This window comes from Erpetoichthys calabaricus, chromosome 3 (assembly GCF_900747795.2).
Source record: "Erpetoichthys calabaricus chromosome 3, fErpCal1.3, whole genome shotgun sequence".
NCBI lineage: Eukaryota > Metazoa > Chordata > Cladistia > Polypteriformes > Polypteridae > Erpetoichthys > Erpetoichthys calabaricus.
Genome location: NC_041396.2, coordinates 243,231,645 through 243,258,662, shown reverse-complemented (window position 1 = coordinate 243,258,662; position 27,018 = coordinate 243,231,645). Strand labels below are relative to the sequence as shown.

Here is a 27,018-nt window from a genome sequence, read left to right as displayed (position 1 = left end):
GTTGAATATCCTGTTTTATTTTGCATTCTTAAACTTGAGCTTATTTAAAATGTAATTTTGTCCTTTTCCTACGAATATTAGGTCTACAGCTCCATTTGGTGAAAAATAGCTCCAACCACACCCCTACTTAAGATACGTTTTGAAAAGAACACAATTACATTTCATTCTCTCAAATTTTTTGGCTTTTATTTAGTCATAGAAAAAAAAATAATTGAATGTTTTTGTGATTTATTCTAGACAGCATTGGCAGAAAAGGAAATATGTAAGATTACTTATTCTAACACTGTGTAAATTTCAGAATAAGTGAATACTATTTTTATGTTTACTTTTTAATAATAAAGCACATAACTTTAAATAACGAGAATATTTTGCATGAAATACTGTAAGTGGTCCATATCTGTGTACACATTTGTAGTTTGGTTAGACTCCTGTTGAGTTAAAAGATTACAGGCAAAAAAGGTGCAACCGAAGGTGGCTTGATAAGGGCCCAGGAAGAGGAGGAAAACAACATGTATTGGTAGTGAGAATGCATGTATGTTGTAATGTCTGTGAGGTACACTGAGCTCCACTAGGTGGCATTATGCCCTGGGTGTATTAAATGGGCAATTGGCAAGGGCACCAAGACAAATGACAATTTAGATGGTCAATGCAGAGTTCTTCATATGCGTCAAAGAAGAGGACAAACCCAGTCAGTACAGGATAGCACATAATGTAGTCTCTGAATATGAGAAATGCAACCATAGTGTCGTTTTAAAGATTAGTACTGGTAATAGGCCTGTTAAAAAGCTCCAGCCTGGTTGGTGGCAGTTCATGATTTGAGACTGTAAGGGTTGGGATCTTATTGCCTCTTTAAGACCGGCTTAACAGGAGACCTGTGGCCTCCTGTATAATGCCATGCGTAGAATTCACACTATAACATGGTGTACAGACAAAAGCGGAAATGTTCGTACTCACAAAAAAATCCAGATGCATAAATCTGTGTGAACACCAACTTCCATGTTCTTCCGCTACATAAGTCCCGGTCAGCGTGAAAAGTAACGCAAGTGCATGCGCCTGCTGTCCCGCCCCGTCTCCTCCCAGAATTACGCCTCTTTGAATATGCAAATCAATATAAATAGCCCTTAAGCTCAGCCTTCTGTGAAAAGACAATGGCAAAAGCACGGGGAAAGATAGAAGAATTTCAGCGAATATCAAGTGGAGGCAAAGAAAAACATACTATTTGTTGGTTTAAACAGTGATATAATCAACAAAAAGAAAATTTTCGAGTGACAGTGTCGGAGAAACTTGAAAGTTCAAATTCACAAAGTCGCACAGTACCTGAAATAAAAAAAGCAGTCAGATATCACTGTCTGAGGTCATATGAAAGCTTAAGGTATAGAGAAAAGAAAAAAATAGGGGCACAGTGAGAGAAAAAAAGCTTGAAATGCCAACTTTAATCTCGAAATTTCTACTTCAATCACATAGTTTATTTTGTCATTAACTCTTTTAGGGCTAATTTTTTTTGTTCTCCCTGGGCTGACTATTTTCCCTAAAACTAACTTTTTAAAAAAAAAAAAAAAGGACACAAAGCAATTGTTTAACATCAAATCAGCAAAAATATTTACTTTTTGACAAATGTTACTGTCTTGCATGTTGTATGAGCCTACATACTATATGATTTCACATACATATCACATGCATGTTACACAGCAAAGTCCTGCAAAGTATGTTGTCGCTCGAAGCAGCCAATTGCATGCATTGCCACATTGCACTGCTTACAATATGTGTTGCAGTGGTGTTTCATTTTCAGTTGTCTGTTGCTGCACTTTCTCACATATATTGTTAGTGTGTACTGTAGAGAGACAAGTCACCCGTTTGACATTGTGCCATGCCAATGCCACCAAGTTATCTGCCCGCATGAAAACCGGATTGTCACCTCTTTTTATCTTAAGCCCGTCTGGCTTCAACAGTGAAGGCCTGTGTCTCCTGTTCACCTTCCACTGCGCCACAAGCTCCAGTTCCCCAGCTCTGTAGCTCCATGAACAATTCTGGTGATGTATAAAAATTGTCCATGTACACAACATGACCCAAATGTTCACAGCCCTGAAGCAGCTCCAGCACAACCTGACTTGTCAAGGGACAGTTCTCTCTTTGGAAGAAATACTTTCCTGTATATGTAATTAGTTTCAGGCAGAAACCAGTGTTTGATTATGCCAGTACAAAATCCTTTATGCCATACTTTGTGGGCTTGTCTGGCATATATTTGCAGAAAAAAAGGTGTCCCTTTTATTTTATCATAGATTCATGCACAGACAAATCACGGCCAGGCTGATAAAATTGTTTATATGTTGGTTCCACAATGTAAAGCAGGGGCTGAACTTTATACATGGGGTTATAGCCTGGCTAACCCCTTGGGATTTGGTTCTGGTTATCACAGAAGTGAATAAAACTTTGCAGGAGCACGTACCTATCATCACGCGGCATAACCTGTCTAAAGCCTCCAGGGGACAAAGCACATTTGGACCAATGCTCCCTGAAGTTATATCACCTGTCTAGTCCCATCTCCATTTGTAATGCTACAAAGCCCTTCATGCCGTCTTTTGTTGTGGGTTTCCACTTTGAAAAAACGAGAATGCGGTGCAAGCGCAGCCTGCGATTGAAAAAATTGCTCTGCATACCCGTTTGTATCGTCTGAGACCTGAAAAGCAGCATCAGGAGAGAGCAGCCTGAAGTAGTCCAGTGACTGGTAATCTGTCGTGTCCAACAGCAAGCCATGCTGTCTTGTGTAGTCCGGTAGCCAGTTTGGCTCCCACGGATCAATGTCTGGGTATTCATCACACACGAACCATGCCGTAGGTGCGTCGGCTGCGCAAATGCGCTCAGCTGGCAGCCAATCAGCTGGGGCAGCATCGGCTGGTGTCCGATCAGCTGATACCAGTGCCTCACTCTCTTGCTCAATCTCCTGATCACTGTCAACAAAATCAGATTCTGAAAAATCGGAGTCCTTCTCCGCGATAATGTGCAAAACATCATCTGCTGAGTATTTTCTGCACTAGCTTCGCTCCCTCGTGGGATGTCGATGCCATCTTGCCTTTGTTTACATTTGTTTACTTTTCATAACTCACACACACACAAGGATTAGATGCCGAATGAGTCTAACGTTCCTCCAAGCAGTGAGGGAATGCCTGTGACATAACAGTGAGTTTTGTTGCTATTAGCAGCTGATTGTCGCCCTCTAACCCTGGATGTCGACTTTTGTCGACAAAAGTCAACATCTACCCAACAAGAGTTAAAGTAGAACAACATAAACTTCATCTTTAAATCGTTTAATTTAGTAGTTTCTCAAATACCATCGTAACTAAAGTAGCATGTTAAATGCTTTGTTTTGTATTTGATCTTCTTTGTGCTCTGTGTGCACTACCTGCTTCTTAAACGGGCTTTCTGTTCCTCAGAAAGGACACAGAATCCATTACATTCGTAATATTACAGCTCTCTGAATAATTAAAATACTGAGATGTATACTTGATATCATTTTAATGATGATAGGAATTAAATCATGTTATTAAACATGGGAACATGGTGGCGCAGTGATAGTGATGAGCAGGCGCCTAGTCCACAGTTCCTGCCTCCTGCAAGAGGCTTGCTGCGCCATGCTTGACCTTCAATGAAATAATTTATTGCAGCAGTACTGTCTCTTTCAAACGTACTAACCCTCAATTCCTGTCCTTCCTTTTCTTTCTCTAAGTAACCAATCGCTGCACAATCGGCTCTGCAATGGATGTTAAGCCATCTATAAGCTTAAAACGCCGATTCTTCAGACCTTTTAAGGAACATTGAAATATCTCCGTAGTACATGTTTAATTATTCTATCAATCTATCTTTTCAGTGTCGCGCCAGCCCCAGCAAGAATACCGTGTCCTCACATGTTTGTTTATTAACAATATAGATTAATTAAATGACGTTAACATTTTATCTGTATAATGTAATAAACTTATTTTGCTGCATTTCATCTTAAAAATCATATTGTCATCATATGTAAATACGCACTTTATAAAGTGGTGCAGGTTGTGCAATATTATAACTGTATCGTAAGTTTACAATGAGGTAATTGTACTTGTAAGTACAAACAGTTTTATAAGGAGCACTTGATGGACTGATTGAGTGCGTTTATAGTTTTTGGGATGAAACTGTTTCTGAACTGCGAAGTTCATACAGGTAAGGCTCTGAAGCGTTTGTCGGATGAGAGCAGTTCAAATAGTGAATGGCTGAGGCAGCGTGTGCTTGATTCTGTATACTGATAATTCTCTTTCCGATCAGCTGCTCTGGGTGATGCAGTGAGAATAATATGGAAAATGATGATCCGCTGTGGCAACCCCTAACGAGAGCAGCTGAAAGTAGAAGGTGCAGTGAGAGCAACAACGCTGAAGTAGCTATGGTATCTGGAATAGTTTGGCCATTCCGTGGACCATTATATTGTTACAGGTTAATTACAATCAGATGCCTTAAACTAATGAACAATATGCAGTAAATTTCAGTGTATATGATAAAGCCGCGTCAGGGATGTGGATCTAAAAAGAAAGAGAAACCACACTGGAGCAAAAGCACTGTTTTGATGCTGGATGCTGCCAGTTTGCAAAACCGAGCGGAGAACTTGTGTACGCCAGGGTTGGAGCTACCGTGAAAATGTGCGTGGCTTTATGCCAAGTTTAGATTTTATACATCGCGATTTGAGTGTGGAAACAGGCTTACGCAACATTTTTGTGTATACGCACTGTTTATTCATGGTGCCCTTGGTCCTTAGGGGCTTTCTAGGATAATGACACTAGTACATGCTAGAGTATTTTTTTGTCTTTTTCTTTTAATCCCTTCTGCCACTTTTGGCATCTTTAAATAGAGGTCTTACATAGCATAGCTTCTATAAGGAGAGGACGATTAATTCAGATGTTGTTGTGCTTCATGTCAAATGATGTACGTTAGCGTATTTTGTCAATGTGTGCCTATAGCTTGCTTAGTTTGAAAAGATTCGGTTAAATTGTTTTATGTCTAGGGTGCTTGAGTTGTGGTACAGTGGCAAAGGGTTAATACACTGTAGAAAGTTGATATTTTCTTTCAACTTGCATTTAGATCTTGACTGGAAAACCAGAGCAACTGGAGAAAAGTGACATGCAAACTGCTCTCACAGGCTTCAGCCCCCATGACCCTAAACTTGGTTTGTTTGAAATTAGAAACAGAGTAGTGCCTGAATGAGTTTTAGTATTACTGTCTAATTGTATACTTCTTAATAGTTTAAAGTTCATATTTATTTAAAGTTAATTTTTGAGTTAGATCTATACCCCTTTTAGAATGGTTTGGCTTTGACTAAGTTGTAGAATCTTCTAATGGCCAAGATAATTTATTACAGTCTGCCAATTACTCAATTAAAAGGGTAATGTGTCCAGAAATTGTAAATCATATTGCTTTTTTTGAAAGCCTCAACAAACCTTTACTACATTGTCTTGTTAAATTTTCTATGGTGTACCTGCTGATGATTATACATGCTCTACGTTTGTGACGTTTTAAGCTATAAAATGGCCATAAATTAGCCCTTTTGTCTCATTCTGTGACTTACTGACATCAATTTTATTTACTAAACCCTCAAGTTTTATAGAGATTAACACACTCGAGTGTTCACTTATGCACAAGCACACACTAAAGTTAGAACAAGTATGATTTCAAACTTGTCATGTGCAGCAGCTGCCTACTGAAATCAAGAGGAATTCAAACTGAAGTGTATGTGTGTATACAGTGGTGTGAAAAACTATTTGCCCCCTTCCTGATTTCTTATTCTTTTGCATGTTTGTCACACAAAATGTTTCTGATCATCAAACACATTTAACCATTAGTCAAATATAACACAAGTAAACACAAAATGCAGTTTTTAAATGATGGTTTTTATTATTTTGGGAGAAAAAAAATCCAAACCTACATGGCCCTGCGTGAAAAAGTAATTGCCCCCTTGTTAAAAAATAACCTAACTGTGGTGTATCACACCTGAGTTCAATTTCCGTAGCCACCCCCAGGCCTGATTACTGCCACACCTGTTTCAATCAAGAAATCACTTAAATAGGAGCTGCCTGACACAGAGAAGTAGACCAAAAGCACCTCAAAAGCTAGACATCATGCCAAGATCCAAAGAAATTCAGGAACAAATGAGAACAGAAGTAATTGAGATCTATCAGTCTGGTAAAGGTTATAAAGCCATTTCTAAAGCTTTGGGACTCCAGCGAACCACAGTGAGAGCCATTATCCACAAATGGCAAAAACATGGAACAGTGGTGAACCTTCCCAGGAGTGGCCGGCCGACCAAAATTACCCCAAGAGCGCAGAGACGACTCATCCGAGAGGTCACAAAAGACCCCAGGACAACGTCTAAAGAACTGCAGGCCTCACTTGCCTCAATTAAGGTCAGTGTTCACGACTCCACCATAAGAAAGAGACTGGGCAAAAACGGCCTGCATGGCAGATGTCCAAGACGCAAACCACTGTTAAGCAAAAAGAACATTAGGGCTCGTCTCAATTTTGCTAAGAAACATCTCAATGATTGCCAAGACTTTTGGGAAAATACCTTGTGGACTGATGAGACAAAAGTTGAACTTTTTGGAAGGCAAATGTCCCGTTACATCTGGCGTAAAAGGAACAAAGCATTTCAGAAAAAGAACATCATACCAACAGTAAAATATGGTGGTGGTAGTGTGATGGTCTGGGGTTGTTTTGCTGCTTCAGGACCTGGAAGGCTTGCTGTGATAGATGGAACCATGAATTCTACTGTCTACCAAAAAATCCTGAAGGAGAATGTCCGGCCATGTGTTCGTCAACTCAAGCTGAAGCGATCTTGGGTGCTGCAACAGGACAATGACCCAAAACACACCAGCAAATCCACCTCTGAATGGCTGAAGAAAAACAAAATGAAGACTTTGGAGTGGCCTAGTCAAAGTCCTGACCTGAATCCAATTGAGATGCTATGGCATGACCTTAAAAAGGCGGTTCATGCTAGAAAACCCTCAAATAAAACTGAATTACAACAATTTTGCAAAGATGAGTGGGCCAAAATTCCTCCAGAGCGCTGTAAAAGACTCATTGCAAGTTATCGCAAACGCTTGATTGCAGTTATTGCTGCTAAGGGTGGCCCAACAAGTTGTTAGGTTCAGGGGGCAATTACTTTTTCACACAGGGCCATGTAGGTTTGGATTTTTTTTTCTCCCTAAATAATAAAAACCACCATTTACAAACTGCATTTTGTGTTTACTTGTGTTATATTGACTAATGGTTAAATGTGTTTGATGATCAGAAACATTTTGTGTGACAAACATGCAAAAGAATAAGAAATCAGGAAGGGGGCAAATAGTTTTTCACACCACTGTATATGTGTTGTAACAAAGGTGCTATATAAGTGCCGACCCGACACAGGAAACTTTTATTTTCTTCAGCTGGGGAGGGCATGTCTTTCCCGTGTCCCCGCAGCCACAACACAGTCCCAAGCACGAACTGAAAACACACAAGGTATAGCACACTCCTCTCTCTCTTCCACCAACACTCCTCCTCAAACTTTGTCCTCCTCCTCCAGGCTCTGGCCGCTGAGTGGTGGTTGCTGGCTCCTTTTATTGGGCACCCGGAAGTGCTCCAGGTGTGTGTTTGCTGAAATCCGGCTACACTTCTGGGTGTGGCGATACTAATGCCCAGAAGGGTCCAGCAGCTCCTGCTGCAGCACCCCCTGGCGGCGCCTGCGGAACCCAACAGGGCTGCACCGAACTCCAACCCCCGTGAAGCCCTGGGGGAATCGGAGGCACTGCTGCAACCCAGGGAGACTGCCATCTAGTGTCCAGGGGGAGATACTGGGTTTCCCATCCTTGCTCCCCCGCAAATTTATGCTGCAGGGGCATCCTGGCCACCTGCCACAGTGTGTATGTTTGTATGTATATACATATGTATATGTACATACAGTACTGTGCAAATGTTTTAGGCAGGTGTGAAAAAATGCTGTAAACAAAGAATGCATTGAAAAATGGAAGTGTTAATCATTTATTTTCATCAATCAACAAAATGCAGTGAATGAACAAAAGAGAAATCTAAATCAAATCAATATTTGGTGTGACCACCCTTTGCCTTCAAAACAGCATCAATTCTTCTAGGTACACTTGCACACAGTTTTTGAAGGAACTCGTCTGGTAGGTTGTTCCAAACATCTTGGAGAACTAACCACAGATCATCTGTGGATGTAGGCTTCCTCACATCCTTCTGTCTCTTCATGTAATCCCAGACACACTCGATGATGTTGAGATCAGGGCTCTGTGGGGGCCATACCATCACTTCCAGGACTTCTTGTTCTTCTTTACGCTGAAGATAGTTCTTAATGACTTTGGCTGTATGTTTGGGGTCATTGTCCTGCTGCAAAATAAATTTGGGGCCAATCATACGCCTCCCTGATGATATTGCATGATGGATAAGTATCTGCCTGTATTTCTCAGTATTGAGAACACCATTAATCCTGCCCAAATCTCCAACTCCATTTGCAGAAATGCAGCCCCAAATGTTCAAGGAACCTCCACCATGCTTCACTGTTGCCTGCAGACACTCATTATTGTACCACTGTCCTGCCCTTCGACGAACAAACTTCCTTCTGCTACAGCCAAATATTTCAAATTTTGACTCATCAGTCCAGAGCACCTGCTGCCATTTTTCTGCACCCCAGTTCCTATGTTTTCATGCATACTTGAGTTGCTTGGCCTTGTTTCCACATCGGAGGTATGGCTTTTTGGCTGCAACTCTTCCATGAAGACCACTTCTGGCCAGACTTCTCTGGACAGTAGATGGGTGAACCTGGGTCTCACTGGTTTCTGCCAGTTCTGAGCTGATGGCACTGCTGGACATCTTCCAATTTCGAAGGGTAATAAGCTTGATGTGTCTTTCATCTGCTGCACTGTTTCCTTGGCCGACCACTGCGTCTACGATCCTCATCGTTGCCCGTTTCTTAATGCTTCTTCAAAAGAGCTTGAACAGCACATCTTGAAACCCCAGTCTGCTTTGAAATGTTTGTCTGGGAGAGACCTTGCTGATGCAGTATAACTACCTTGTGTCTTGTTGCTGTGCTCAATCTTGCCATGACACGAAACTGTCAGGTGGACTGCCATGTGCCTTTTACTAAGGAGTGGCTTCCGTCTGGCCACTCTACCATAGAGGCCTGATTGGTGGATTGCTGCAGAGATGGTTGTCCTTCTGGAAGCTTCTCCTCTCTCCACAGAGGACCTCTGGAGCTCTGACAGTGTGACCATCGGGTTCTTGGTCACCTCCCTGACTAAGGCCCTTCTCCCCCGATCACTCAGTTTAGATGGCCGGCCAGCTCTAGGAAGAGTCCTGGTGGTTTCGAACTTCTTCCACTTACGGATGATGGAGGCCACTGTGCTCATCGGGACCTTCAAAGCAGCAGAAATTTTTCTGTAACCTTCCCCAGATTTGTGCCTCGAGACAATCCTGTCTTGGAGGTCTACAGACAATTCCTTTGACTTCATGCTTGGTTTGTGCTCTGACATGAACTGTCAACTGTTTGACCTTATATAGACAGGTGTGTGCCTTTCCAAATCATGTCCAATCAACTGAATTTAAGCTGCAGAAACATAGCAAGGATGATCAGGGGAAACAGGATGCACTTGAGCTCAATTTTGAGCTTCATGGCAAAGGCTGTGAATACTTATGTACATGTGCTTTCTCAATTTTTTTATTTTTAATAAATTTGCAAAAAACTTTTTTCACATTGTCATTATGGGGTGTTGTGTGTGGAATTCTGAGGAAAACAATGAATTTAATCCATTTTGGAATAAGGCTGTAACATAACAAAATGTGGAAACAGTGATGCGCTGTGAATACTTTCCGGATGCACTGTATGTATATGTATATATGTATATAAAATGTGTGTTTTATAGTGTATATGCAGATTACAGAAGCAGATTACAGGCTGTGAAATAAACGAACTACATGCCGTGGCGCATCGTAAAGGGACTTTGTGTCTGTCACTGACGTCCGAGGTTCGATCCCCGTGAGGGGAGCAGTAGAGTGTGTACGCCTGATGAGCCCAAATAAGGGCGAAATACGTGTTGCATACTCTTTGCATTGTTTGACAGTAAACTGTTATATATATATATATATATATATATATAATATAATTAATGTATGTATGTATGTATATATATATGTGTGTAGGGTATCCATTCCCGGGAATGACACAGTGCATGGACATCTCACATGTGAACAGCTTTAGAACGAGTGACACTTATTTTTAATAAAACTTCTGCAATATGTTGACACCAATAAAAGACTAACCTTAACTACAAGCAGTTCATGCTGTCATATAAGTACACGTATCTAGTTAGTTGCGGTAATAAGAGTGTAGAAAGCACAACGTGTCGAGCGTGCGGTCGTCCAGGTGAGAACGCACCTTCGTGCAGAGTACGCCAGCTGCTGAGAAAGCATACTCTTCCTCCACTGAAGTAGGCGGCACAGTCATCAGATACTGATACACTTGTTCTAAACAATGCCCGCGCTTGCCGTTTCTCTGAAACACCGCCATTTCAGCTTTTACTGATGCATCTAGTTTCGTGTCATCCTTCTGCGATGGCAAGTTTCTTGGCACAGATAATGCGGATGCAGCAGACTAACACATTGCAATTTCAAGTTGCTGAATTAGTCACACCGTGTGGCCACTTTAAGTAAAACCAAATGAGCTGATGCTGTTTTTCTCCTTTCTATGAGTTCCATTTAATTTATCTTCATTGATATTAAGAAAATTGTTCTGTGCCTTTTGCTTAGTGTGGTAAATGTCACTATTTAAGGCATACAGTATTCAGGAAAGATCAATGCAAAGATATTTTGATTTCTGGATCCCTTGACAGGTTTTTTTTTTTTTTCACTTATTTAAAAATTTCACACTTTTAAAGTGATTTTCATTGCTATGTTTTTTTTAAATTATGCACAGTTTGCTAAAGCATTTTTACAGTAAACACATTGCTTTAACTTTATAGAACATGCTAATTTGTTTCAAGATTCTATTGTTACACTTTATAATAGTTTAGTCATTAAGTAGAATATCTTCAAGATGATCATCTCATTCTGTATGTACTACTGTTTAGTTTGTATAGTCAACCTTCAGGACACATTTTTTTCCAAACACATATTCTTGCACATGCCAGCTAATTTGGATTCAACAGTTAATTTCTTAGGCATGTCCTTGACCTATGAAGGTGGGTTGTTTGGAAGTCAGAGAGACTCAATGTTGACCTCCTAAAATTGGAGCTGAAAAACACAAAAAATAATTCTTTCTAATATCCTGTTTTAGGAGGCTGCAATTTTGATGATGGCCCCGCACAATGTGATTATCAGCAAGATCCATATGATGACTTTGACTGGACGCATGTCAGTGCACAGGAAGCTCCCTATCTATCGAATGACCTGCCACAAGGTGAGCCTTATATGCTCTATGGTATTTAGTGTTGTATTGAGCTGAGAATTTCAGATAATTTATCACTTACAAAATACCTGTATTGATTTATAGTTAAGTAAGCAGTTTTGATCAATCTTGCTTTGAATCACTTCAAGGTTTGACCTGTACTTGACTACGCAAGTGGTTGTAATTTCTACATGCCTAGCTGTTAACATGCCTCATCGGCCTTAGCCCTGCTTCTGCAGATTTTTAGGCGTGGTTAATGTCTTTAAAAATGCATATATTTCATGTTTACTAATTTTTATCTGAAGGTGATGAATTGACACTTGGAGTACTGTTTGTTCTGTTTTTGCCCATGTGAAATGGAGTAAAAATCATTTGATAATATTTTTTTTTTTTTTTTGGAGTTTACGTTTACCATTCATGTTTTTGTGAGTCTATGCAGCCTACTTTGTTTTCCTCCTCCTTGCTAGATTAACTGGTGTTTGTAAACAAACCAGATATTTGCATAAGTGCACCTTAACAAAAAGTCTCCTTGATTGCTTTAAAAGCCTTTGTAAAATATATGTTTTTTATTATTTAAATTTTTGATTTCTTATATTCTTTTACTTTTAACCTGAATGTTTGTGAAATGTATCAGTTATTCAGAACAAATGTACAGTATTCTCCAGTGTCACTTGTGTTTCGTCGCCATCAGTACCTGTGCCCACTCATTACAGACTCTTTAATAACTAGAAACAAATGTTGGCTGGGTGATGTAGTGGTTGAGGCTTTGGACTTCAAACCCTGAGGATGTGGGTTCAAATCCTGCTATTGACACAATTGAAAAAAACAAAAGAAATGTAACAAATTATAATTCAAGTGTTGTAAGTCACCTTGAATAAAAGTGTTAGCCCAAATATTAATAATACATAAGGAATAAATTCAAGAAAACTATATTCACTTAATGTTTAAACTCCACATAATTGCTGCTTTTTCCACTGTAGTGCAGAAACTAGAAAAATGAGATGCTTACACAACAAGTACTTATGTTCTTTTTAGGAGACATCTTTTGGTAAATTGTCTTGAGATGGGCACGGTGTAAATGGTTTTGTGAAAACATCCTCAGTGGTAGTGCTTGATGCTGGTGAAATGTATTGGATATGAATTGTATGAAGTTTGTTGTGTCCACTTTTTTTCTATCCCATCTGTATATTTGTATGTCTAAGTTGTGTGCTTTTGTACAGTTGACCTAATGTTTGTTTTCCATTATTTGAATGTTTGTGTCTTCCTTTATGCTTGATCTGTTCCATTTAAATTTGTAATTGTCATAGAAATGGGAATGTTGTCTAGTGTAGTTTTGATTTTATTTATTTCCTCTTTTGTACTACTGCTACATTGCACTTGCCATTCTTATTGCAGTACGTGGTTGGTTGTAAATTTCACCTAAGCAGACCCTTAATTTATTATACAGGTGCTGGTCATAAAATTAGAATATCATGACAAAGTTGATTTATTTCAGTAATTACATTCAAAAAGTGAAACATGTATATTAGATTTATTCATTACACATAGACTGATGTATTTCAAATGTTTATTTCTTTTAATTTTGATGATTATAACTGACAACTAATGAAAGTCCCAAATTCAGTATCTCAGAAAATTAGAATATCAATTAAGACCAATGCAAAAAAAGGATTTTTAGAAATGTTGGCCAACTGAAAGGTATGAACATGAAAAGTATGAGCATGTACAGCACTCAATATTTAGTTGGGGCTCCTTTGGCCTGGATTACTGCAGCAATGCGACGTGGCATGGAGTCGATCAGTCTTTGGCACTGCTCAGGTGTTATGAGAGCCCATGTTGCTCTGATAGTGGCCTTCAGCTCTTCTGAATTGTTGGGTCTGGCGTATTGCATCTTCCTCTTCACAAAACCCCATAGATTTTCTATGGGGTTTAGGTCAGGCGAGTTTGCTGGCCAATCAAGAACAGGGATACCATGGTCCTTAAACCTGGTACTGGTAGCTTTGGCACTGTGTGCAGGTGCCAGGTCCTGTTGGAAAATGAAATCTGCATCTCCATAATGTTCGTCAGCAGCAGGAAACATGAAGTGCTCTAAAACTTCCTGGTAGACGGCTGTGTTGACCTTGGACCTCAGAAAACACAATGGACTAACACCAGCAGATGACATGGCACCCCAAACCATCACTGACTGTGGAAATTTTACACTGGACCTCAAGCAATGTGGATTCTGTGCCTCTCCTCTCTTCCTCCAGACTCTGGGACCTTGATTTCCAAAGGAAATGCAAAATTTACTTTCATCAGAGAACATAACTTTGGACCACTCAGCAGCAGTCCAAAGGCGAGACGCTTCTGACGCTGTCTCTTGTTCAAGAGTGGCTTGACACAAGGAATGCGACAGCTGAAACCAATGTCTTGCATACGTCTGTGCGTGGTGGTTCTTGAAGCACTGACTCCAGCTGCAGTCCACTCTTTGTGAATCTCCCCCACATTTTTGAATGGGTTTTGTTTCACAATCCTCTCCAGGGTGCGGTTATCCCTATTGCTTGTACACTTTTTTTCTACCACATCTTGTCCTTCCCTTTGCCTCTCTATTAATGTGCTTGGACACAGAGCTCTGTGAACAGCCAGCCTCTTTAGCAATGACCTTTTGTGTCTTGCCCTCCTTGTGCAAGGTGTCAATGGTCGTCTTTTGGACAACTGTCAAGTCAGCAGTCTTCCCCATGATTGTGTAGCCTACAGAACTAGACTGAGAGACCATTTAAAGGCTTTTGCAGGTGTTTTGAGTTAATTAGCTGATTAGAGTGTGGCACCAGGTGTCTTCAATATTGAACCTTTTCACAATATTCTAATTTTCCGAGATACTGAATTTGGGACTTTCATTAGTTGTCAGTTATAATCATCAACATTAAAAGAAATAAACATTTGAAATACATCAGTCTGTGTGTAATGAATGAATCTAATATACAAGCTTCACTTTTTGAATGGAATTGCTGAAATAAATCAACTTTGTCATGATATTCTAATTTTATGACCAGCACCTGTACTACATTTTCACTATACATCCCAGTCTTGACTATTAACTTTTTGAATAGTGATATTCTTTCTTCACACAGGGTTGTTAGAATCTGGAGCAAACTACCAATTCATGCAATTGAAGTGAAAACCTTAACTTTTAAAGTATCTGGTGGAGATATTTGGACAACGATGTGTTAACTCACCCCAGAAAATCTTGCTGTGTGTTTATCCTTTATAACACATCAGAACAATAGCAAAGCTAAGAAATAATCAAGGCAGCCCTATGTTCTTGTGAAATGTAGATGCCTACTACTCATGTTTGTTGAAAATTTCGACTGTTGACGTCTATAGTGGGTGCTAAAAACTTAGACAAGATTTTTTTTTTAGAATGGCTGAGTTTGTTAAAGATGTCAATTCTGTAATAAGCATAGTAAGAATCACTCCCCAGATGAAATGGTGGATTTCACCATGCAAAAATGTGTAAGGGCAAAAACATACATTCATTGTCATTTTCAAGAAGAGGAGGAGTGCCTCTCTCTTTCTCTAGTACAGACTTTAGATTGAAGCCTGTTACATCAACAAAAAAGGCTAACATTTTTCAGGCTAACCTCAGAACAAAAACAGCCAAATGTCAGCTAGTGAGGGTTATTTCAAGTTGCAAAACTGTTTGAAATATAGACGTTGAAGCAGCTGGATCAACATTATTAGTCAAATATTGCTAGCAAAGGATAAGCCACTGGAAGGCTACCTTCTATTTGCAGTTGCAGCACCTACTGAGAAATGAGTGGTGTGGTGAATTTTTACCATTCTTTTTTTGGCTTTTGTAAAAGTTTTTTTTGAATGAGTTTTAAATGAGGCTAGCCAACTTCTATACTTTCCACATTATGCATGTTATTGAATCTTGCGTTATTGCTTGTTTTCAAAAATTTCCTGCATCTTCTCAGACCATCATTCCTTCCTGTATTTATAGAAGGCATTGCTCATTCTGCACTCGGAGTTCACAAGTATTTCCATTGCTAGTTCTTTGGCATTGTTTTTTTGGAAGCAACGTTGGTGTCTTTTTTTTTTTTAAAAAAACTATTCCATCTGCATATTTGTATTTCTAAGCTGTGTGCATTTGTACATTTGACCTACATTATATGAATGTTTCATTAGTGTCTTCCTTTATGCTCCACATGTTCCATCTCACTTTATAACCAGCATAAAAATGAGAATGTCTAGTGTGATTTTAATTTGTTTACTTATTTCCTCCTTTGCACTACTGCTGCATTTTGCATGCTATTCTTATTGTAGCACGTAGTTGGTTATAAAGCTCATCTAAGCAGTCCCTTAATTTATTATACTACATTTTCACTATATTTCTATAGACTTTACAGTTTGTTACTGAATCTTGATTTTGTGGTATAGTGGGTCCACAGCTCAGACAAACTGGCCATTTAAATAAGTAATGATCGCACTCATGCTGAGGAGTGGTTGCAGGTTCGAGCGGTGTGCCGAAAATGCCCCATCTCTCTCTGGGTTGGTGCGAGGTGGTCAGCTGTCCGTGCGTTGCCTTGCCGGCACATGCGGGCAGTCTGATGGCCTTATTAGCAGCCCGGGGTGGCAATCAGGCGATCACACCTGCAATAGCTCCCCAGTCTATAAAGGGGAGCGTAAGAAAGAGAGACCGAGAAAGAAAGCGGAGGTTAAAGGACAGAGAAAGGCAGGAGCAGTATCGAGCCTGTGCTTAGAGTGGCAGCAGGTGGAAGGGAATGGTGCCCCAGGAGGTAGTGCGTGGCCAGCACTCAGGAATGGGCACGAGGATCACTCCTCCTGAGCAGCCAGGAGCAGGAATGATCGTTATGCTCAGTAGGGTGGAGCCTGTGACTGGCAGCAGTTGGCGTGGGAGCAGGGTCTGGTGGCTCCCTGTGGGATGTCGTGGATTGGGTGGCAGGGACACGGGCCAGTTTTGAAGGATGTCTGTGCCTGTTGGTGGACGCCTCTCCATGCTGCAAGGTCTGAAGAGGGTTGCCGGAGCGGTGTCGGCTTTAAAAGGGAAGCACCAGGGATGAGAATTTGAAAGATTCTTGGCTGAACTTTAACCTTGTTTTAACGGATTACTTATTTATTGGATTTTAACCTCCACTGTACACATTTTATGGAGTATTTTTATTGATTTTTTTTTTTTTTGAGCACTACACTTTGGACAGTATTTGGATTTGGTTTGTATAATAAAAGCCCTGAGCAATTTGCACCTTTTCCTTGCTTCATGTTTGTTTTGTCTTCATCTGCCATGCTCATCCTGTTGCGTTATCGATGGTGTGTGGTTCAAGAGGCTACCATTTATGGAAGAGGAAGCAAGGAGCGGACCCGCACTGTCAGTGTTTATTGCTTATTCTGAAAAACAAGGGGGCTCTGCCCCCTGCTCGCTTCGCTCGCCTACCCCCGGCGTTTTGAACCCGTGCCCGCTGGGCAGCCGTAGTTTCAGACGCGCGTTGTAGGAGCTTGTGTTGTTTTGAACCCGTGCTTGCCCTGCTTCTTCGGTTTGAGACGCGCGTTGTAGGCGTATATCCGTCAGTTGAGCTCGTTCGGTTTGAACCCGTGCCTGCTTTGCCTCTGCAGTTTCAGACAGTGGATAGGAAGTAAAGAACGCATTGTATGGTAAATCACAAAGATTTATTGGAATATCTCTTTATATGCAATATTTGTAGTAAAGATGGAGATGGTTTGTTGTCCTTGAATGAGTTTTCCTTGGCATTGGAGTATTTATAACTTTAACTTTAATGTCAGATGAACGCCGAACTCATGAGAAGGCTACATAAAGTTGTCCATGTCCAAATACGCGCTCAGAGAGGTATATGCCAACTTTGTCCATGGTCTGTGCTTGGGATTTGTTGATTGTCATGGCAAATGCAGGTTTACTGGGAAATTGGCGTCGCCCAAGTGTAAATGGCAATTCAAGGGCAGAACTTGTAAGGTCAGTTCTAGGAATTAAAACAGTATTGTCAGTATGTGATCCTGTAAGTAGTTTTGCTTCAATAACATTGTTTGTCATGGTGTTGATGACTAAATGTGTACCGTTGCATAAACCCTATTTAGTATTAAGGTTTCTTAATAGCATGACAATTGTTCCGATTTTAAGGTTAAGATTGTGTTCAGATATTGTAAAGGGAAATTAAGATGTTCAATGTCGTCTTCAGAATCAATTTTGTCAGTACTTAGAAAGAGGCGGCTTTCTCCAGGAAGTAATGCAATGACTTGGTTATTTATGTGATCAACATCAATATTCTTTGGACATAATATAGCCCGTCGCGTTAACAGTGTTATCTGGTCTATTGTTTTGGAGGCGTGAGCACAACTCCATTAGTTCTTCCTTGTTTAGCGTTAGTAATATGGATAATGGATTGCACTTACTGTTAATACGTAGCGTTTTCTGTGGTTGAATTGTTAATAATGTATGACTGTAATGTGATGATTCACTTATGCTGTATAGTCTTCACGTGTGAGGATGACGAACCTTTAATACGGAGTGTTCGTTTATTCTTATTACACATCAGGTGTTGTGCCTGTGTCTTGTGTGGTTGCACTGTTAATATTGTATCACTGTAATGTGATTCAAATATGTTGAGTCCTATTTGTGGGGTTTCTGTACTATATCGTGTTTTTGCTTGCGTGTTATTAGAGGTGCATGGATCATACATGTGTAGTGTGTTTGCATACTATCTGCCGCTTTCCGTACTCCAATTGATTTGTGACCCTTTCTGGACTCCGTAGTCTGTCCCGTTTTACTTTGGGGTGGCGTATCATGTCGGGTTTGATTTGTGAACCTTTCTCGACTCCGTATTCTGTCCCGTTCTACTCTGGGGTGGGGCGCTGACTCCTGTTGTTTGTGTGATTGTATCACTGTAATGTGATTCAAATATGTTGTGGAGTCCGTATTTGTTGGGTTTCTGTACTTTATCGTGTTTTTGCTTGCGGGTCATTAGAGGTGCGTGGATCAAGCTGTGTAGTGTGTTTGCGTACTATCTTGCACTTTCCGTACTCCAATTGATTTGTGACCCTTTCTGGACTCCGTAGTCTGTCCTGTTTTACTCTAGGGTGGCGTATTATGTTGGGTTTTATTTGTGAACCTTTCTCGACTCCGTATTCTGTCCCGTTTTACACTGGGGTTGGGCACTGACTCCTGTTGTTTGTGTGGTTATGTCGTTCGTAGTCTCCATGGACTTCCTAGTCTGTGGGGGGGGGGGGGGGGGGGTCTGTGTGGCACACCAAGCAGCACATTATTCCTAACTTCACTCAGCAGTAGTGCCACGCACAATATGGTGGTGACGCCTGCGCCTTCCGTATTATGTCGGGTTTCACCGTGCTGTGTAGACGCCTTTGCCTTTCGTACTTTCCCGCGCCTTCCGACGCGCGATGTAGGCGCCTGCACCTTCTGGGTCTGCCTCCGCTGTGTGGTGTGGACGTTTAACTGTCGTTGTTTCCGCCTTTATATTCTGTCCCTCGCTGTGCATGTGTTTCGTGCCTAGGTTTTTTTGAAGCTGTTGCATTCCAGTTTTCATCATCTGTAACCTGCTCTCCATGTGTTTGGCCTCGTTCTTTAACCTCTTTATGACGTTTTACTTTGTTTCCTACTCTGTCTTTTATTTCTGACCTCGCTTTATCCTGCTTGCAGCATGTCAGACGGTTCGTAGTCTCTGCCATTTTGCTCGGGGGGGTGGGGGGGGGGCTTTGTGTGGTGCCTGCGCACGTTCGTAGTTTCTCCCGTTTCACTCTGGGGAGGGGGGCTTTGTGTGGCGCCTGCGCACTATGTCTCCTGCGTCCACGGGCAGGTCCCTGCGTCCATATCCGGTTTACCATTCTCGTTTAGTAATACGGATTTCCTTCATCTTCTCAGGCCATGAATACTCCCTGCATTTAGAGAATGCATTGCTCTTTCTGCACTCAGAGTCCACATGTATCTCCGTTACTAGTCCTTTGATAATGGTTTTTGTGACAAGACCTCAAGTGTATACTGTGAATCTGTAAAAAAAATTTTTAAACTCTCTCACATTAAGATAAAGTTGTCATCTGTTTGGTTATTAGTATTTGATGATGATGATAAAATTGATATTGCATATTTAAAGTTCATACATATGAGACATTAAGATATTTCCTCAGTCTGTCTTTGCTACAGAAGTATGACGACAATGCTGAAAGTTGACTTTTATTTGTGCTGCAATAGCTAATAAGAAAAATCTATGCCTGGGTAGAATATGCAGTAACAATAGGAGCATAAAAGATCTAAAAATGTGTTTTTGAGATTTGTGGGTAATAGGCATTAGACAATACACTTATTGTGGTTCAGGCTTCACGATACAGTATTCCCACAATAAGAAATCTTCATGAAAGAAATGCAATGTATGCTTATGGTTACTTATTATTAGCTATTCATAATTCAAAACATTACAAAAATTAATAATTTCAGTATGCAAATACAGTGTACAGGATTCAACATATGGTTTGTAAGCATTTTTATGTATTAAAATAAAATCTTAACATATAGCATCAAATGCTAAGATGGAAGTGCTGGGACGCACACTAAATGACAGATAAGCACAAGAGCTGGTACATTTAATAATGAAAGAACACTTCTCAGAGTATGATATCTTCCTGCTGTTATGGCCACAGGAAATGCCTCATAAAATAGCAGACACCAACTGACAGCTTGCCATGGCAATTCTTGCGCTGTTCCTTATGTTGTGTTATTCATCCAGCATCCCCAATGGTCTTTACAGTCATGCGCGGTCTATCTGCAATTCACACAAGACTGCGGTCTTCTGTGAGGGCTTATATTTGTCCTAAGCTGAGTCTCTGCTGCAGTCTTGAAAATTTTTGTACCTTTCTGGGCATGTAAAGTGCATCATGAATAATCCTGGGGTTTATAGAATGTATCTTAGTGCATTTGTGTGATAGGTCACTATCAATCATGAACCCAGCCTTTCACGTCTTCAGCGTAATCTGCTGAACACTACAATATTAACATTAAATATTTGCTCTGCAGTAACATAATACGTGTTGCAAAATGATTATCGCATGCAAGTAAGAATTTACTGTACTCTGTACATGTGTCAGTAATGGTATAAAGGTATTGCAGTATGAAGTCATCCAAATGTACAGTATTTTTTTTTTCTTAGTTAACATCTGACATTACTCCAACAATGACTGTCCTTTTAGCTGTGAGTCCTGACTGGATCTACAAAGAATTTGTGTTTCCTTTTAAGAAAACTGAGAATGTCAATACTCTGCATAAAGTTGAGACTTCTCCAGTGTAACAATGGTCACTGTACTTACAGGGTAAAGATGTTGTAGGGGCATAAGTAGGATTTGACCAGAAAGGCAAGCATTGGGAGTTTGATGGACTAGATCGGTCTTGCACACAATCCTTTTGGGATGATGTATTTACTAACCTTAGAATTGTAAATTGAGGGATTAGAAAATATTACTGATATCAATCATTAATGTATTACAATCACTTAGTTTTGTGGATTTCTTGGAAAGAATCTGACATAATCAGTTTGAACACATATGTTGGATATAATATTTTAAGAGATTTCAAATCTTTTTTGGCTCCCTAAGGCCCATTGGTAGTTTAGTAAACTTAAAGATAATTATTTCAGAGAGATTCCATTTTATAAATTAATTACTTAAGACAGCTTCAGTAGTATTAGCATAAAATATGTGGATGGAGCCTGTTGGTGGTTATTGAGGCATCCCAAAAATACCACCTTCTAAAATTTCTTTCTAGTAGATCCTGATGTGCAGTGTTACCATTTTCTTCAAAGTGAAACCTTGGAAGGACTAAACACTGAAAACTAATGAAATAAGTTATAAACTTCAGTTTATCAAATTGTAAATGAAAAGCAAAGCATCAGAACATACCTTTTTCAAAGAAGGGGGATATGTTTCATGGGTGTTTTTTATTCTGGGCCCTTTCAATTATTAATGCTGATGGAACATACTATTTACCTTGATTTTACTTGCCTTGTATTATAATTGTATATATTTTTTTTCTTTAACCAGCAGTCAAACAACAATAATAATATGCAAGTGAGCCAACAGATGACCATGGCAACTTAGATCCTATTTGAACCTGTGTGTCCATCACAATATCTATTTCAGTAAAATATTTGGAATGAAAAAAGTGAAGGTTTTGAAAGTATTGACTGTGAAATAGCGGGTTCACAGCTGGGAAATGAGTTACTTGTTTTTAAATAAATAACTGAATGGCCTGCTTGAGCTCAGTGGGTTAGTGACTGAGGAATGGCGCCCATGGAGGCATATTAGGGAGAGCCGACATGAGAATTGGGGGTGAAAAAGGAAAGGAAGATGATAGAACAGAAGTTAAAGGAAGGTAATAGAAAGGCAGAAGTGTACATGAGTCAGTGCAAGATGGAAGAAAACAGGCTGAAGGGAGTGTGTGGCCAGTGCTTGGCTGGGGGCTGAGGGATCACTCCTGTTGAGAGACCATGTACCAGGAGTTGCCATTCTGCTTAGGGTTTACTCTCGCTGTGAGACATTGCCATCGAAAGCGCATTTATGAGAGGTGTAGCAAAATCAGAACATTTAACCAGCTATAGAATTGTGGGGTTCATTAACTTCTAAATAGAAAACGGGTTGAAGTAAAAAGTGATGTCCACCAGGACTGTTAGAGACCCTTGAAGTTAGCTGGTCATGTTTTGGCCTACTTTACATCTCATTATTGTTTGCTTCTAGTTAAGAGGGAAAAAAAGGTAAGCAAGTCAATTTAAAAAGAAGCATAGAGTATATTAAATTAGCAGCAGTAACTGGTTATTTATTAAATACCTGGATTCAAAACCTGCAGCCGCTGTAGCCCTGCAAGAGATTGCACCTCTTATTTAAGAAATTTGGCCGAGATGGAAGTTTTAAGGTTAATTGCGCTGTCAAAGGTCCCAGCTCTCGAGTCTGTGCCTGCCAAGGAAAAATAAGGCATTTTATCAATTAGTACACTGTGATTTTGTAAATTCCAGATGTGACCAATTTACTATGATGGTTCAGTTCAATGTGGTTATGAGACAGGTATGTACTAAACAATCCAGTGTTCTTTTTACCAGGGATTTGACAAATCTGGATGAGAACATAAAGTGCAAATTTTCTTTTTGAAGTTTTGTGAGCTGGACTCACTCTTTAGGAATTCTGTAGTTGGCAATATGCTGATACATTTTTGTTTCATTTAAACATTACTGCAGAGTAATGAATAACCAAATTCTGAATTCTGTGACCTTGTCTATCCACCTTTTGATGAACAACTTAATCATTTGTTTTCAGTCATGGTAATATGCAGATGAAATTAAAGCATTTCAGTTTTGGCTACATTTCCCAATTAATAAGATATTAGGTAATTAATCATGCAAGAGAGCCGAAAAGGTCGCTTGCACATTGTTTGACTGTAGTGTTATTACATTAAGCTTGCGAGTACTTGTTCAGTTTTTAAAGAGCATTCTTTATAAGGGGATTAACAATGATGTGCAAAATAATATAAAGCAGCTTCTTTCTTTTCCTTTTGTCCAGTAGTTGCTACACAAGCAAAAACAAGGTAAAAGTGGGGTGTTTTAGTTATTCTAAATTTTAATAGCTTGATATTATGTCTTAAATTTATTTTAAATTATAAGACAATTCTTCCTGTGTTTCCTGTAATATCTCTGGTCCATGTTGGAAATTATCAAGGAATATTAATATAATGGCTTTCTTAGCTGTAAAACCTGAATGAAAATATGCTAATATTGTGTAAATTAAAAATAAGTGGCATTGAAGTTAGCATGATAAATCTATAATGAAGAGTTGGCATTACTAAGGATGTGATGCTTTGTGTGAGGATGAAAAATAAAACTTGTAGGGGGAAAAAAAAAACCAAAAAAACTTAAGCTTTGCAAGCCCAGAAAACTCCATCCATCCATTTTCCAACCCGCTGAATCCGAACACAGGGTCATGGGGGTCTGCTGGAGCCAATCCCAGTCAACACAGGGCACAAGGCAGGAAACAATCCTGGGCAGGGTGCCAACCCACCGCAGGCCCAGAAAACTCTTCTTTCCGAAACTTTCAGTAGTTTGCTTCTGAATGTCAGGGCAGATATAGTGTTACTCATATAGTATATGTGACGATACTTTTTGCTGCTTTAATGTTAAAAGAAATGTAATTTTTTTTTCTGTATAGCACTTCCTTCCTTGTGGCATTACAGGAGGAATTTAAATGCATACTAGTTCTAACTGGGAGAATCTCTGATGCAGTTAATTTTGTCTGTTGCTGTTTTGAGTGCCTTCTAAACAAACTGCTATTACCAATTTATGTAATTGGTAGAGTGAGGGAGCGAATGAGAGTAAGCCTACAGAGTTGCTTTTTATTCATTACTGCTGCTTAATGTAGCTGACTGTGCTAAATAACTTTCACCTTCCATGGAAGAGTTATAAAACAATGTGTGTAGTTTGGTTTATTTTTTAGCTCAGTATTTGTATTTCAATGCTTGCTCCACACTCAAAAACAAGGAAGTTTTTTTGAAACCAAACTAAACTCTGCAACCTGCTATTATGTACAGTACATTTATTTTCAAAATGCATTGTAAATATTTAGATTATGAAATATTTTCTGAGTGTTTCTTTTAAAATAATGCACATACTGCGGTGTGTGTATGTGTATATATAAAAACTGTAACCATTGACTTGATTCTGTTTTATAGTATATGTGTTTTATGGTCAACTGATATTTCATAATATAAGGCTGTTGATATCAGGGGTGTACAAATTAAATGGATATTGTAGTTTCCTGCACATCCAGATTTGCAATCCTGGTAGTGCAGGTATGCATTCCAGTAGACTGGCTACAAGGTGGAAGGTTAACTGCACCTTTCTACAGCAATATTTATTTTTAAGGTTTTGTTGTGCACAAGTGCATAGCACTCTTCTACCAGAATATAAACAATCAGAATGTTGCAAGAGAATATTTTAGCAAATAGATGGTTTTTAAAGGATTGTATTATGTTGATGTGTGGTCTTTTTCCAATGTACACAAAAATGAGTCGAAATACTGAATTAATATTAATTCTCCACTTTTGTCTTCAGGCCTAATTTAGACCCCACCAATTAGTTTCTCTGTCAATTAGTTTGACTTTCAGGGTTATTCTGAGGTGCAATATGTTGTTTAAAGGGTCATACACCTTTAATTGACCACAATAGCACCTTAACACTGCTTTATTTACACTAATGGTAAGCTGCATTTTTTACAGGCTCCAGTATACTTGTTAGGTGCCCAGATTATATATTAATTATTTTTATTTAATTTTTTGTGAGATTCCTCTCTGTGACTGCATAAGGCAGAATTTGTTTGTAATGGAATATGGCTTTCTGATTTCAAAAGGTTAATATCCATTTCCTAAGGTTGAACACTTGAAAGTTTGAAGCAGGAGCATTATTGGAACATTAAAGCCATCATATGTGATGAACAAACAGCTGAATATTTTAGGTGACTTTCTCACCAGTAATCCATCCTGTCAGCTGGAAATAAAAATGTATATTGGTAAAGCAGGTAACCCCTTTCAACTTGTTCATTTCATGAAATAATTCAGCACTGCATCAGCATTTGTTAGATATTGCAGGTTGACTAGTAAACAGTCTGCTACTGAGCTTTCTCACCATGTTAATCATAAAATGTTTTACCTGAAAACAAAGAAACTCCTTTTACGTGGTTTCTGGATGCTATCTGCATACAGCATGGTACATTCTGTGACTTGGTTGTGGTGCTGTGTACTCCCTGCAATGATACATATTTTGTGGAATATTTTCTCTATTTAATCCTCTGAAAATGGTATTATTATCCTTTTACGGTATTATTTTCTATTATTCTGTCATACTGCAATCTATAATTATGAATCCTTTCACTTGTAAGTGGTACTGAATTTGTAGTGGAAGGGTTCACTTTGTCTTTTTTTATAATAACAAAATACAGTGTTTTAGATATTACTTTTTTTATGTTGTGGTATCTGATGAGAGGATACGATTAACTTTTGGCATTCTGACCCTAGCTGCCCCAGTTGCCTTACAGCTATTGGTATTGTTTCTCTTTCTTGCTTTATAGACTTGCTGCACAGCTGTGCTCACTTGTGTGTGTGCATGCAGACCTATTAAACTAAGAAGCAAAGGGAAGGAGAGTACAGTATTTTCATGAGTGGCAGATGTACGTAATGAAGAAATGCACTTCAATTATTTTTGCATTTCATCCTTGTGCTTTGATGACCTATTGCTTTATATTTGGCCCTTTGTTAGTCATTCTGTCACCTACATGATCAGGCTCTCACTGTTTAGGGTGAGCAATGCATCGCACCACAACCACATCACCAACTAATTAGAAAATATTTTGTGCATGGCACGCCACAAAATCCCAGGAAGTGTGTCTGTGTCTGCCATCGTCATCGCTGTGCTGCCCTCAACTAGTGCAGAAGTGTCAAGTATAAGACATGCTTTAGATGATGGTTATAGTAGTCTGGTGGGCTATAAGCAGCTGGCATTAAAAGTGACACCAAAGGTAATATCGTACATGAAGAATTGGGTCTTTTGTTTGTGATTAAGAAAATACTGCATGAAGTAAAAATCCAAAGCATCTAGTAGTTTGGCTTGCTTTGAGAGCTTGGTGTTTTAGTAGTCCAGAATTAAAAACTGGTAGTCCTGGGCATTCGGACTACTGATTTCTTCCCCCTGGATATATGTGGTGTTTTTTAAATACCTGACACGATTGGAACAGTTTTGTTCTTTGTCAAATTTTCAGAGGTCTAATGAAGCATGTGTGTTCTCTGGTAATTCTTTTGTTGGTTGCAACCCTGAGTTGCTAAACTGTTTTATTTGCTCTTGGGCAGTTAGCAAGATGTTCTAAATCTGTTTAGATTTCCCTGAAACCCCCCACCCCGGTCTATGTGCACAAGCTCGTATGTCAACTTCATCTGTATTCAATTAATTTATATAACTTGCCATTTGTTTAGCTAGTGCACTCAGTGATAGGCTGAGTGCAAACTACCAAATAAGCAGTTAGGACTGGTACAATTTATGTACATTTGAGGAAAAGTGACATAGGTAGTGTATGGAGGTTTGGTGGCTAATGTTTCAGATTTTTGCATAGTGTCAGAATCGGCTGTTTGTAATTCACTACTTTATTCTTTGCCATCTGTAGTGTACAGTTTAGGTTTAGAATATATTTATGCTTAAAAAAGTTTTTTTTTTAAATCTGTTTTTGCTTTGCATGCACTGAAATGTATATTTTAAACTACTGTCTAAAGTATAGAAATCTGATAATGTCCTGTCTTGTATAGCAGTGTTGGTTATAAAATCTGGAGCTTTTTGAAAAATTAGATTCCTACATTATCAGGCATTGAGTTCAGTTTTGTCATAATTATTGTGGCCTCATCTTTATTGTTATACTCCTTTCCTACCTACTCTTCAGCAGGGTACTGCCTTGAACCACTTATTGTGCTGTATTTATGTTGACAGGTATTCGTCTATATTTTCTAAGGCTTTGCCACCCTTATACTC

The 27,018-nt window shown here is 39.4% G+C and overlaps 1 protein-coding gene across 15 annotated transcripts in view; it reads left to right on the top strand.

Moving 5' to 3' along the window:
- Positions 1-27,018, top strand: part of ptprk (protein tyrosine phosphatase receptor type K) — a 615,224-nt gene that overhangs the window by 125,761 nt on the left and 462,445 nt on the right. For all 15 annotated transcript variants that reach the window (XM_028797925.2, XM_051924122.1, XM_028797923.2 and 12 more), the window contains exon 2: positions 11,345-11,467. In XM_028797925.2, the coding sequence (XP_028653758.1) occupies positions 11,345-11,467 (123 nt within the window). The remainder of the gene's footprint in view (positions 1-11,344; positions 11,468-27,018) is intronic.